Source organism: Pantherophis guttatus, chromosome 2 (assembly GCF_059756535.1).
Source record: "Pantherophis guttatus breed Tessera chromosome 2, ASM5975653v1, whole genome shotgun sequence".
Classification (NCBI taxonomy): domain Eukaryota; kingdom Metazoa; phylum Chordata; class Lepidosauria; order Squamata; family Colubridae; genus Pantherophis; species Pantherophis guttatus.
This window is the reverse complement of record NC_142064.1, coordinates 259,342,463-259,356,748: the sequence shown is the minus strand read 5'-3', so window position 1 is coordinate 259,356,748 and position 14,286 is coordinate 259,342,463. Positions and strand designations below refer to the sequence as shown.

The 14,286-nt window shown below is 43.2% G+C and overlaps 1 protein-coding gene across 1 annotated transcript in view; it reads left to right on the top strand.

The window, feature by feature from the left end:
* Window positions 1–14,286, top strand: part of LOC117667853 (complement factor B) — a 43,286-nt gene that overhangs the window by 9,610 nt on the left and 19,390 nt on the right. The window contains exons 4-7 of the mRNA XM_034421465.3: window positions 3,471–3,644; window positions 4,170–4,253; window positions 6,483–6,604; window positions 11,617–11,755. Of these exons, the coding sequence (XP_034277356.2) occupies window positions 3,471–3,644; window positions 4,170–4,253; window positions 6,483–6,604; window positions 11,617–11,755 (519 nt within the window). The remainder of the gene's footprint in view (window positions 1–3,470; window positions 3,645–4,169; window positions 4,254–6,482; window positions 6,605–11,616; window positions 11,756–14,286) is intronic.

The following is a 14,286-nucleotide window of genomic DNA, read 5'->3' as shown; positions in this document are numbered from 1 at the left end:
CAGCTCATGGTTGTCCCAAAAGTGCTTCTGAACGGAACTAAAGACGCTTCTTGGATGAGAAGCGAAACATTTTCAAAGGAAAAAAACAACAACAAAATCCAGTTGCCTTTTGGGGGAATTTCCCTTTGCGGAATGTATTCATAATTTGAATGTGTAGTTTTCGTCTGATTGCTGTATTTTTTTATGTTACTTTTTTTTAGTTTAGGAAATTTATATTGCTGCCTATTCACACATGGCGACTCAAGGTGGCTTACAAGAATATAAAAACCTCATATATAAAACAAGAAAACTAATAAAAGAGAGTATTGTATAAAAAAGAACACCGCTTAGTGGGGGCCAAAAGCCCTACTAAGCAGGTATATACAAAAGTATGAAGGCTATTGCTTAACGCATTGTAAGCCGCCCTGAGTCTCTGTAGAAGGGCGGCATATAAATCGAACCAATAAATAAATAAATCAATAAATAAATAAAATAATATAATAAAATAACCCCCATCCCATGCCCCGAAGACAGCACCTCACATGAGCCATTTAATGGGCTCCATCCCGCTCTGGGTTCCCCAGGCCCGCTGGCAGAACCAGGTCTTCAGCACCTTCCGGAAGAGTGATAGAGTCGAGGCCATTTTAATCTCTGAGGGAATGATGTTCCAGAGAGAGGGAGCCACCACGGAGAAGGCCCTTCTTCTGGGCCCCACCAGGTGTCTCTCCCTCGGGGATGGGACCCTGCATTCCCTGCCTCCCCGCTTTGGTGGGTCGGGTAGATGTGACCAGCAAGAGATGGTCCCTCAGATAACCTGGTCCCAAGCCATGAAGGGCTATAAAGGTGACAACCAGCACCTTGAATTGCACCTGGAAGTAAATCGGCAACCAATGCAGCTCCTGCAGGAGAGGTGATACATGTGCATACCGAGGTCTGCCCAGAACCATGCGGGCCGCTGCATTTTTCACCAACTGGAACTTCCGGATGCTCTTCAAGGGCAGCCCCATATAGTGCATGTTGTAATAGTCAAAACGGGAAGTGACTAGGGCATGAGTGACCATGAGTAGGGATTGTCGTTCCAGGAAAGGGCGTATCCTTCTTGGCAGGTTCTTATAAATTTTGCTACTTGTTAAGTCAGAAGGTCAGGGCTTGTAGCTCTGTCTGCCATCTTGCTGTTTTTGACTGTCCCTCAGAGCAGTGGTGGAATTCAATTTTTTTTACTACCGGTTCTGTGGGCGTGGCTTGGTGGGCGTGGCAGGGGAAAAATATTGCAAAATCCCCATTCCCTCCCCACTCCTGGGGGAAGGATATTGCAAAATCTCCATTCCCACCCCACTCTGGGGCCAGCTAGAGGTGGTATTTGCCGGTTCTCCAAACTACTCAAAATCTCCGCTACCGGTTCTCCAGAACCTGTCAGAACCTGCTGGATTTCACCCCTGCCTCAGAGGGTAGTAAAATCCTCTTTGAAGTGTGGAGGTATCATAAAAACACTTAGATGCTTTAAAGCCTCCAAGGAACTTGTCTGCTAAGCAAATCAGGTGGGCTCAATATTTTAATTGATTTAATTTTAGTCTCCATTGCATAACAGGAGGGAAAACCGTTTTGACTTCTTATCTATGAAGATAAGCTTTCGTACCTCATTTCGTGCCCTTCAAATGGACATGCCAGCTCAGGAGGATGTGAGTTGTGGCCTCATGTAGGGATAGAGGAAGGTGAAGCTAAGAAGCAGCTCCCAACTATCTATTGAAGTCCAAAGACTTAAATTCACAAACCAACTGATTTTTCACACTACTTGTCCTGCTTCAGATGGAGCACACACTCTGAAATAAAATGGCAAGGATTTTATAGGTAGTCCTCGAGTTACGACTGCAATTGAGCCCTGAATGTGAAGTTGCAGTCGTAAATCGTGGCACCACATGAGCAGACCTGATTTTTTTTCCTACATTTTTGCCACTTTTGTTAAGTGAATGCGGTAGTCATTAAGCAAACACTTCGGTCCTTAAACCAATCAATTTTCCCCAGTGGGTGTTTTTTGCCAGAAATTGGAAGTAAATGTTGAAACCGGCAAAAAAACGTTGCAGATTGTGGTTGTGCTTATACAACCAAGCACATCCAGCCAAGCCCACGAAATGTGACCATGTGGCAGAGAATCAATGGAGGCCATTGTAACTTTAAAAGCAGGTCTTAAGTAGCTTTTGGGATGCTACATCATAAGTTTGAATGCTCGTTAAGCAACCGCTTGTAAATCAAGGAATAGCTGGACTCACAAGTAGCAGACAGTTAGAGGAATGAGCTCATGTTTACGTAGCACAGATATTCAGGTAATATTTACAGGGGAATAAGGAGAAGCTGACAAGCATCAAGAACCCATGCTCCCCAACAATGCTCACACAGATATGGGAATTTGCTTGAGAAGGAGTCCAAAGTATAACAGCAAAGAAATAATATAATCGAATCATAGCTTAAATCTTTGTTTCTCAACCTTGGCAACTCTAAGATATGTGGTCTTGAACGCACTTTATCTAAGGAGCAGCCACAAAGAAGAGGGAGTCAGGCTATTCTCCAAAGCACCTGAAGGCAGGGCAAGAAGCAACGGATGGAAACTAATCAAGGAGAGAAGCAACCTAGAACTAAGGAGAAATTTCATGACAGCGAGAACAAATAATCGGTGGAATGACTTGACTCCTGAAGTTGTGGGAGCTCCATCACTGGAGTTTATGGATATTCACAGTCATCCAGGTCATGGTTGTCCCAAAGGTGCTTTTTCAAGAGGCAACTGGACTTTCTGGGTTTTTTTCTTTGAAGACCTTTTGCTTCTCATCCAAGAGGCTTCTTCAGCTCTCAATATTGCTGAACAGAGTGGAAAAAGCTTCTTGGATGAGAAGCGAAACGTCTTCAAAGAAAAAAAATAAACAGAGAGTCCAGTTGCCTCTTGAAAAAGAACCTCCATCACTGGAGGTTTTGAAGAAGAGATTGGACAGCCATCTGTCTGGAATGGTATAGAGTCTCTTGCTTGAGCAGGGGGTTGGACTAGAAGACCTCCAAAGTCCCTTCCAACTCTGTTATCCCGTTAATTCTTAACATTCTTGAAGTCCACACACCAGTGATGAGTTGTCCCCGGTTCGCACTGGTTCTATAGAACTGGTAGTAAAACTGGTGGGAGGCTCCGCCCACCGACCCCGACGTCATCAAAATGCTCCTACGTGTGGCCCCATTGTGAACGAACCAGTAGTAAAGGTAAGTAGAACCCACCTCTGATCCACACATCTTCAAGTTGCCAAGGTTTGAGAAATGCTGGTCTAGAACGATAGAATTCAAAACCAATGATTTCTCAAGGAGTTTGTATCATACATTGACGATGCACTGTCTCGTTTGATGTTTGGTTTAACTGTTTAGCACCGTGAGTCCTTGGGAACGGCGGTGATGCAAAAATTGTATTTGCAGATAAATAAATACATCGGTGTGTCATTCCCTCCCTCTCTTGTTTTCAGCTGGCCATTGTCCTGACCCAGGAATTCCCATTGGTGTTCGAAAATACGGCACGGAGTATCAAATAGATAGTATGGTTCGCTACCAGTGTTCTCGAGGGTTGTCTCTTATCGGATCTAGGGAAAGAGTTTGCCAAAAATCAGGAATCTGGAGCGGATCAGAACCAGAATGTCGAAGTGAGTAAATATGATAGGAAAAGACGGGCTTAGCATCCGAAAAGGTGAATCTGGAACTGTTATTGTTTTCTCTCTTTTTTTGCCATCATTTATGGAACTATTTTTTCCCCTACTCTTATATACACACACCAAGGGTGAAATGCTACCCGTTCGGACTGGTTCGCCCGAACCGGTAGTAAAAAATGCTACTGGTTCAGGCGAACCGGTATTTCCGACGATCAGCTATGCGATGATCAGCTGTTTTCTAGCTAATCTAAATCGCACGACATAGCTGTTCCCCTCCCCCTTGCTGTTCTACTTACCTTTGCAGACTCAGAAAAGGCTTTTTAATCTTCCTTTTTCAGCGCTGCATGGCAACGTCTGTGGTGCGCATGCGCGCAAAGTGCATGTTTGGTGCGCATGCACGCGCGCAGCCAACCAGTAGCGAAACAAACTGATAGCAGACTTCAGAGCATTTCACCTCTGACACACACATAAAAACAACACTGGGAACCAAATTCACTGTCTCCTTCTTTTCTTTCCCAGGCTCATTCACTTTTGATTCTAAAGAAGAAATCGTCAGCAAGTTCCTTCCATCCCTCCTTGAAGTTGCTTTGTCTGCCAGCCAAGGTAAATTTTTGTAAGTGTGGTAGGATAGGAGATTGTAGCATCATTTAACCTGGTTTCGTCACTGGAATCGTGTTATATCATCCTTGGTAAAAGGGGAAAGATACTGTAAAATCTCCATTCCCACCCCACTCCAGGGGAAGGATACTGTAAAATCTCCATTCCCACCCCACTCCAGGGGAAGGATACTGTAAAATCTCCATTCCCACCCCACTCTAGGGGAAGGATACTGTAAAATCTCCATTCCCACCCCACTCCAGGGGAAGGATACTGTAAAATCTCCATTCCCACCCCACTCCAGGGGAAGGATACTGTAAAATCTCCATTCCCACCCCACTCAAGGGGAAGGTTACTGCAAAATCCCCACTTCCTCCCAATCAGCTGGGACTTGGGGGGCAGAGAATAGATGGGGGCGGGGCCAATCAGAATTTTTACTACCGGTTCTCCAAACTACTCTAAATTTCCACTACCAGTTCTCCAGAACTGGTCAGAAGCTGCTGAAACGCACCACTGCTGCAAACCCCATGCCTTATATTAGGGTTCTCCAAACTTGGCAACTGTAAGACTTGTGGACTTCAACTCCCATAATTCCCCAGTGAGCATGAAATAGGAATAGCACTTAGACTTATGTACCGCTTCACAGTGCTTTAACAGCCCTCTCTACGCGGTTTACAGAGTCAGCCTCTTGCCCTCAACAATCTGGGTCCTCCTTTTGCTGACCTCGGAAGGATAGAAGGCTGAGTCAATCTTGAGCTAGTGAGAATCGAACTGCTGAACTACTGGCAGCTGGCAGTCAGCAGACATAGCCCGGAGCATTGCATTCTAAACACTGCACCACCACGGCTCTTCACAAGTCTTAATATTGCCAAGTTTGGAGGAATAGACAACAGTCCAGAAGCTAGGCTCAAGATCCAGATGGATCTCGAGAGGCTTGAACACTGAGCCCTATCTAACAAAATGAAATTCAATCTACATAAAAGTAAGATTTTACATTTAGGCAAGAAAAACCAACCATATAGGTCTAGGCTATGTGAAACCTGGCTCAACAGCAGTAATTGTGAAAAGGATCTTGGAGTCTTGCAGCCAAAAAAGCCAATGCAATCCTAGGCTCCATTAACAGAGGGATATAATCAAGATCATGTGACGGTCCAGTACTGTTTTACAAACTCTTAGTAAGACCACACTTGGAATTCTGCATCCAATTCTGGTCACCACCATGTAAAAAAAGCTGTTGAGATTCTGGAAAGAGTGCAGAGAAGAGCAACCAGGATAATTAAGGAATTAGAGGCTAAAACATATGAAGAACATTTGCTGGAATTGGGCATATCTAGTTTAATGAAAAAAAGGACCAGGAGTGATGTGATAGCAGTGTTCTGATATCTCAAGGGCTGCCACAAGGAAGAGGGGGGGTCAAGCTATTCTTCAAAGCAGCTGAAGGCAAGACAAGAAGCAATGGAGGGAAACTAATCAAGATGTGAAGCAACCTAGAAATGAGAGACTTCCTGACAGTAAGAACAATTACTGTATTTTTGGGAGTATAAGACACACTTTTCCCCCCTAAAAGAGGGTGAAAATTTGGGTGCATCTTATACACCGAATGTAGCCCCACCCACCCACAGGCCCCCACCTTTTGGCCTCTGTCTCCCAGCAATTTGCCTCCTTGCAGCAAACAGCAAACACTTTCAGCTTCAGCTTCAGCACGGGCTGATTAGCACAAGCAGCTGATTGTCAATTGGGTCGGCCTCCTGAGGATCAGCTGTTTCAGGCGGCAGGGATTACTGAAAATGGGGTGCGGGGAAGCAACAATAGGCTATGGCAATCCCTGCAGCCCGAAACAGATGATCCTCAGGAGGCCGATCCAACCGTCAATCAGCTGCTTGTGCTAATCGGGCTGTGCTAAAGCTGAAGCTGAAACAGGCTGTTTGCTGTTTACTGCAAGGAGGCAAATTGCTGGGAGGCAGGGGCAGATTTCTTTTTTCTTGTTTTCCTCCCCCAAAAAGGTAGGTGCATTTTATAGTCCAGAGTATCTTATACTCCGAAAAATACGGCAATCAGTGGAACACCTTGACTCTGGAAGTTGTGGTACTTCAACACTGGAAGTTTTTAAGAAGAGATTGGACAGCCATTTGTCTGAAATGATATAGAGATTCCTGCCTGAGCTGGGGGTTGGACTAAAAGATCTCCAAGGTCCTTTCCAACTCTGTTATTCTGGGTTTTTTTTTTTCCTATCAGGAGCATCAGCTAACAACAAAAGTGACTCACTTAATATCTACTTTCTCATTGATGCCTCAGAAAGCTTTGGCCGAACAAGGGTCACAAAGGCTAAGGAAGCATTGCTGAAGTTAGTCGAGAAGGTAGGTTCCATTTTGAAAACGTCCTTCAACTAGGTTTGCTTCAACAAAACTGAAAGCAGCTTGAACTACAAGACCTATGTTCCAGGGTTGTCAATATTCCTAGAAAGCTCTAGTGTCACATGGAAGAAGGGCAGATAGCTTTTGGAAAGATGGTGACCCCCAGGGGGAGGGCCTTCTCTGTGGGGGCTCCCACCCTCTGGAATCAATTGCCTCCAGAGATAAGGAGAATCCAAGACCTCAGTGCCTTCCGCCGTGCCCTTAAAACCTTCCTTTTCCAGCAAGCCGGGCTGGCCTAATTTTTTAAGTGTTTTTAAGTGTTTTGTTTATCGTTTTTAACTAATGGGACCAAATTTATATATACTTTTAATTGTATTTTAATATTTGTATTTGATGTTTTTACTTGGCTGTTCACCGCCCTGAGTCCTCAGGGAGAAGGGCGGTATACAAATTCAAAATAAAATAAAATAAAATAAATAAAAGATGGGGATAAGGTCATTTTTGTTGACAATGGCCAAGCTATAGAAATTGGCTTTGTTAAGTAGGCAACAAGCATATAGTATATACCATATTTTTCAGAGTATAAGATGCACCTTTTTCCCCCAAAAAAGGTGAAAATCTGGGTGCATCTTATACTCCAAATGTAGCCCCACCCAGCCTCTCAAACATAGGTTTCAGAGGCTAAAAAAAGCAGAGCGTCAGGCTAAAAAAAACAGAGCTTCAGAAAAAAAGCTTCAGAAAGGAAGCATCAGAAAAAGCCTCCAAACAGAGCTTCAGAAAAAAAGCCTCTGAAAGAAGCTTAAGAAAAAAAGCCTCCTAAACAGAGTTTCAGAAAGCTCTAAAGCTCTGTTTCGGAGGCTTTCAGAAACAGAAAAAAAAGCAAGTTGCACAACCAACGAACCTGTTGCTAAAATTCACCTCTAGGAACAGCTGATTGGGGGTATTCCGGGAGGCTGATCCACCCGCCAATCAGTTTTTTTTCTTATTTTCCTCCCCAAAAACTAAGGTGTGTTTTATGCTCCAAAAAATATGGTATATAATCCATCTATCCTGAAACGTGACATAGGTAATCCTCAATTTACAACCGTTGCTGTACCGACTGTTCAAAATTATGATTATCCTGAAAAATGTTACTGGCAACCAGTTCTCACACTTAACCACTGTCGCAGTGTCACCAATCCGAAATTCGGGCACTTGGCAACTGGCATGAATTTGTGACAGTTTCAGATTCAAGGGGGGGTCACATGATCACCATTTGTGACCTTCCTGGGAGGTTTCCAACAAGTCAAGTCAATGGGGGAAGCTGGATTTGCTTGATGACCAGCTGATTCGCTTAAGGACGCAGAAAGGTTGTACAAGTGGCACAACGACAGCATCTCTTAGCGATGAAAGTTCCAGTCTCCAAATGTGGCTGCAAGTTGAGGGCTACCCGCATGAATTATAAAAAGAAAGAAATAAAAGACCCATTTTTTGCTCCCAGGGAGGTGCAGGAGGTCGAGTGCTGCCTGTCACACACCCCTGGCCACGCCCACCATGGCCACGCCCACCCAGCCGGTTATTAGGGCAGAGAACCGATTGTTAAATTATTTGAATCCCACCACTGATCATAGATGTGTTAATATCTATGTATCCACTGATGACTTAGATAGAGCTCTATGACCGTAAGACAGGGGTGAAATGCTCCCAGTTCGGTCCGGTTCACCTGAACCGGTAGTAAAAAAGGCTACTGGTTCGCCGAACCGGTAGTAAAAAATGTTTTTTAAAACAGTTCCAATGATCAGGTGAGCGACGCGCGATCGTCGAAACTTTTTTTAAACTTTTTTAACACTTTTAAAAGTTAAAAAAAAAAAAAAAGTTCCGAAGATCGCGCATCGCTCAGCTGATCGTCAGAACTTTTTTTCTTTTTACTTTTTAGGCATTTTTTTACTACCGGTAGTAAAAATGCATTTAAAAAGTAAAAAAAAAGAGGCTCCGAAGATAACAGCTGTGGCGCGCGATTGCCAGAGCCTTTTTTTTTACTTTTAAAAGCATTTTTTTACAACCTATTTGAGGGAATAGGTTGTAAAAAAATGATTTTAAAAGGTTAAAAAAAAGGCTCCAATGATCACAGGTGTGGCACGCGATCGTCAGAGCCTTTTTTAACTTTTAAAAGCATTTGGTATGTGGCGCACAGTGTGTATGCACAGCTAGCAAACCAGTAGTAAACCGGTTCAGATTTCACCACTGCTGTAAGACCAGAGGTGGATTTCAGCAGGTTCTGACCAGTTCTGGAGAACCGGTAGTGGAAATTTTGAGTAGTTCGGAGAACCAGTAGTAAAAATTCTGACTGGCCCCGCCCCCATCTATTCTCTGCCTCCCAAGTGTCAGCTGATCGGGAGGAAATGGGGATTTTGCAGTAACCTTCCCCTGGAGTGGGGTGGGAATGGAGATTTTACAGTATCCTTCCCCTGCCACGCCCACTAAGCCACATCCACAGAACTGGTAGTAAAAAATGTTGAAACCCACCACTGCATAAGACCTTAAGTGGCTCAAGAGAAATTTAATTACAGGCAGTCCTGACTTACAAACAAAATGGAGCCCAAAATTTCTGTGGCTAAGCAAGACAGTTGGGTTGAGTTTTGCTCCAGTTTATGACCTTTCCTGCCACCATTGTTAAGCAACTCCTTGCCATTGTTAAGTTAGTCACACAGTTGTTAAGTGAATTTGGCTTCTCCATTGACTTCGTTTGTCAGACGGTCGCAAAAGGGGAATAACGTAATCCCCGGCTGGGACCCTGCAACTGTCATAAACACATGCCAGTTGCCAAGCCTGCCAATTTTTGATCAGGTGATTGTGGGGACACTGCAATGGTCGTAAGTGTGAAAAATGTCACATTTTTTCAGTGCCGTTGTAACTTTGAACTGTCATTGGACTTAGATTTATAATAACTTTATTGTCACTTTAAATGTACACTAATTGGCATACATTAAAATGAAATTTCGTTGCATACAGCACTCAAAGAGTCTCCACATCCAATATACACTACATAAACATGACAAGAAAAATATGCATATACCCACATATATTATATGTCGCAGAAAAACAACACACTCTAGTTCAGATCGATAGATGTACATGGCGAGACCAATGAATCTTGCGAGTTTACGAGACTGATGGCATAGAGAACAAAGCTGTTACAGAATCTGGCGGTCCTGCTAGAAATATTTCGAAACCTCCTCCCAGAGGGGAGCGACAGAAACAGACCATCAAGTGAGTGTGTGGGGTCTAATTTGGGGTAATTTGTCAGAGCCAGGTTGTTTCCAGAAATTCCCTGGCATTTTTGGACTCAGTTCGGTCTAGGATGGTCACATTTTCCCAATTGAAAGTATGTTTAAGCCTGTCTATGGTATGCTTTGGGGCAACTTCAAGCAAAATTTATCAGAAGAGGTTTAACCCCTTGGCTTTTTTATTATTATATACTTTATTCATTAAACATGAAACTCAATCAACTGAACATTCAAAAATGCATCATAAACACCATTGACTGGTGCTAATGGTTGATACAGGTTGCTGCCAGCGTCCTAGGTATCAACCAAGTACCTTCTTAAGATGTATGATGTTCCAAGTAGCACAGTTTTTTGCAGGTGTTATTGCAGGAAGCTGCAATTTGTTGATGTATCTTATAAAATTCTTGGACATGGTACCAAGTACCATGACAAGGGGGTATTACTGTTACATGTTTCATCCATAGCCGTGTAGTTTCGATGGCCAGGTCGCAATATTTCATGATTTTTTCCAGTTCTTTTTCTTTGACTCTGGCGTCTCCTGGTACCACGATGTCAATAAATTATACGTTTTGGTTTTCGACAACTGTAATATCTGGCTTGTTGTGTTCCAAGTGACGATCTGTCTGTATTCGAAAGTCCCACAAGATCTTCACCTTCTCATTTTCTATAACTTTTTCCACTTTATGTTCCCATGACTTTTTGGATACAGGTAAATTGTATTTTTTACATAATGACCAGTGGATTAATTTAGCAACTCAGTCGTGTCTAGCTTTGTTATTTATTTTATTATTTATTTATTAAATTATTATTATTATTATTATTATTATTATTATTATTATTATTATTATTATTATCTCTTTTATTCATTAAACATGAAACTCAGTCAACTGAACATTTAAAAATGTGTCACAAATACCATTGACTGGTGCTAATTAATGGTTGATACGGGTTGCTGCCAGCGTCCTAGGTATCAACCAAGTACCTTCTTAAAATGTACGATGTTCCGAGTGGCACAGTTTTTTGCAGTTCCGCTGGTGTCATTGCAGGAAGCTACAATTTCTTGGGGTGTTTTGTAAAATTCTTGAACGTGGTACTAAGTGCCCCGATGACAATGGGTATCACGGTTACATGTTTCTTCCATATAGCCTTGTACTATTATTATTATTTAAACAGTATACACAGCAAACAAGATGACCATGCTGGATTTCGTATCCCAAATCACTAGTCGAACACTTCCCAAGCGTTTAGGACTGGGTGATGTATCGGCGGATTATGCAAGCAGATCCCAGTAAGGTGGCCTTCTGCAGCTGATCAATGGTGATCTTGTTAGCGCCAATTGTTTTTAAGTGTATGCCTAGATCTTTAGGCACAGCCCCCAGTGTGCCGAGTACCCCTGGAACCACCTGCACTGGTTTATGCCAGAGTCTCTGCAGTTCGATTCTCAAGTCCTGATATCTGGTGACTTTTTCACGTTGTTTCTCATCGATTCTGCTGTCACCAGGTATGGCAATATCGACAATCCACACCTTTTTCTTCTCCACAATCGTGATCTCTGGAGTATTGTGTTCCAAAACTTTGTCTGTCTGTATTCGGAAGTCCCACAGTAATTTTGCATGCTCATTTTCGACCACTTTTTCAGGGTTATGATCCCACCAGTTCTTTGCTACAGGCATTTTTTGTTATTATTATTAATAATTATTATTATATATTATTAATATAACTTTGTTGTTGTTGTTGTTGTTGTTATAGATCTCCAGCTATGACCTCCTTCCCAAATATGGCATTGTAACTTTTGCCACCGAAAGCAGAATGGTTCTGAGTACAACTTCTCCACAGAGTAGTGATGCTCGCTGGGTGTCCGAACTGCTGGACACCGTTAGCATCGATGGTGAGCATGCTGGTTAGAAAAAAGAAACGTCAATACATTTCATCCTCAACTTACAACCACAATGGAGCCCAAAATTTCTGTTGCTAAACAAGACATTTGTTAACGGTTAATGAGTTTTGCCCCAGTTTGCAACCTTGCTTGCCGCAGTTGTTAAGTGAATCACGGAAGTTCTTAAGTTAGTTATCCTGTCGTTAAGTGAATCATGCTTCCCCGTTGACTTTGCTTGTCAGAAGGTCGCAAAAGGGGATTTACATGACCCCAGGACATTGCAACCGTCATAAATATGAGTCAGTTGCCAAGCTTTTCCTTCCTCACATGACCATGGGGATGCTGGGACAGTCGTTAAGTGTGAAAAGTCACATTCTTCAGTGCCATTGTAACATTGTAATGGTCACTAAATGAACTCCTGTAAATCGAGGACTACCTGTGCAGTGGTAGGCAAGCTTTGGAGCTTCTGCCTTGTGGCTGCCAAGGGCTTTTCTTTCATGTATGAGGGCAACCAAGAAAATTATTTTTTTAATTTATTTTAATCAGTTTCACACTGAAGGCCTTTGTGGTCATATACACGAAATTTGGATATAAATGCCTGTTAGAAAATGTCATTTATTGTCATTTATTACCACTGTATTTGGCAATGGTCATTTATTACCATTGTATTTGTAATTTATTACCATTGACATTTATTACCATTGTATTTGTGAATGGTTGCTAACCAAGATAGTCCCAGAGATGCTTTTTTTTCAAAAGACAACTGGGCTTTGAAAAACTTTCTGGTTTTTCTTTGAAGACATTTCGCTTCTCATCCAAGAAGCTTCTTCAGCTCTAACTGAACGGTGGAGGATGGAAAAATGTATATTTCTTGCAGTCATCTGGTCATTAGCGCTCTCTCTGAGAGTCGTTGAAGCCGCTTGGAGGTTTATCTGTGTCCTCAGGGTCACCTGAATAGTGTAAATGGGTGTGGAGTCTTCTTGAAAATGCTAAAAGGACTTTATTGTAAACAAGAGATTTCAGCAGTTCTCAGAAGTTTCCACACCTATTTGCACCCATCAGGTGACCCTGAGGGCACAATTAAACCTCCAAGTGGCCTCAATGACTCTCAGAAAGGGTGTAAGGAATATAAATATAAATCCTTCCATTCTCCACTATTCAGTCAGAACTGAAGAAGCTTCTTGGATGAGAAGCGAAATGTCTTCAAGGAAAAAAAAAGTCCAGTTGCCTTTTGGGGGGGGGGGGAAAGCACCTTTGGGACAACCATGATTGGATGACTGAGAATCTCCATAGAAAACTAATCAAGATAATTGCTAAATGAGGAGCAGCTATATATCTCAGGACACTCTGTAATGTACTCATCAGAACTGAATTCCTGTTAGCTGTAGAGATGCATTTTTTTTTTCATCTCATGTTCCAATTCAGGAAAATATTTGCAGCTCAGGGTTGAAAGGAAGGGTCTTTGGTGCTCTCTGAGGAATGTAGATTAACATCAGACCAACAATCAAGAAGTAAACAATAACCCAATCAAGAAACCGGTAAAGAAGCCCAGCCAAAGAACCTCTAAAACAGGGGTGAAATGCTCCCGGTTCGGACCGGATCGCCTGATCCGGTAGCGATGGAGGTGGATGGTTCGGAGAACCGGTAGCAAAAATCCCTGCCCGCCCCCCCATGCCCAGCTGAGCCGCACAATCATCATAGCTTTTTTTTTTTTTACTTTTAAAAGCATTTTTTCTACAACCTCTTCGGCCGAAAAAATGCTTTTAAAAGTTAAAAAAAAAAAAGCCTATGATGATCGCTCAGCTCAGCTGGGATCGTCAAAAGCTTTTAAAAGCATTTTTTCTACAACCTCTTCAGAGGTTGTAGAAAAAATGCTTTTAAAAGCCTCTGACGATCCCAGCTGAGTTGCCTGATCGTCAGAGGCATTTAAAAGAAAAAAAAGCTTCTGCCGATCAGGCAACTCAGCTGGGATCGTCAGAGCCTTTTGAAAGCATTTTTTCTACAACCTCTTCGCCGAAGAGATTGTAGAAAAAAATGCTTTTAAAAGTATTTTTTAAAAAAATTGGCCACGCCCACCCAGTCATATTACCCCGCCCACCAAGCCACGCCCACAGAACCAGTAGTAACAAATTTTAGATTTCACCACTGCTCTAAAACCAACCCCACCAACACTGACAGAGCAAGGCCCTAGAACAGTGTTGGCTAACCTTTTCCGTACCAAGTGCCCAAAGTGCGCATACCCCTGCATGCGCCCTGCCTCCTGCGCACGTGCCCCCATACACCCTCCCAGTGCATGAATGCATGGCCCCCTGCAAGCTCCCTTCCCCCCGGGCATGCAACCCCCCCGGCACGCTCCCTTCCCCGCATGCACGCAACCCCCGTGCATGCCGTGCCCCCCGTGCATACGCGCACAGCTCCCGCACACACTCTCCCCCTGCGCATGTACACATGCCCCCCCGCATGCACCTTGTGCCCACATATGCACGCACAGCCTGCCCCCCCACGCATGCGCAGCAGAGACCCAATGACCAGCTGGCCGGCGG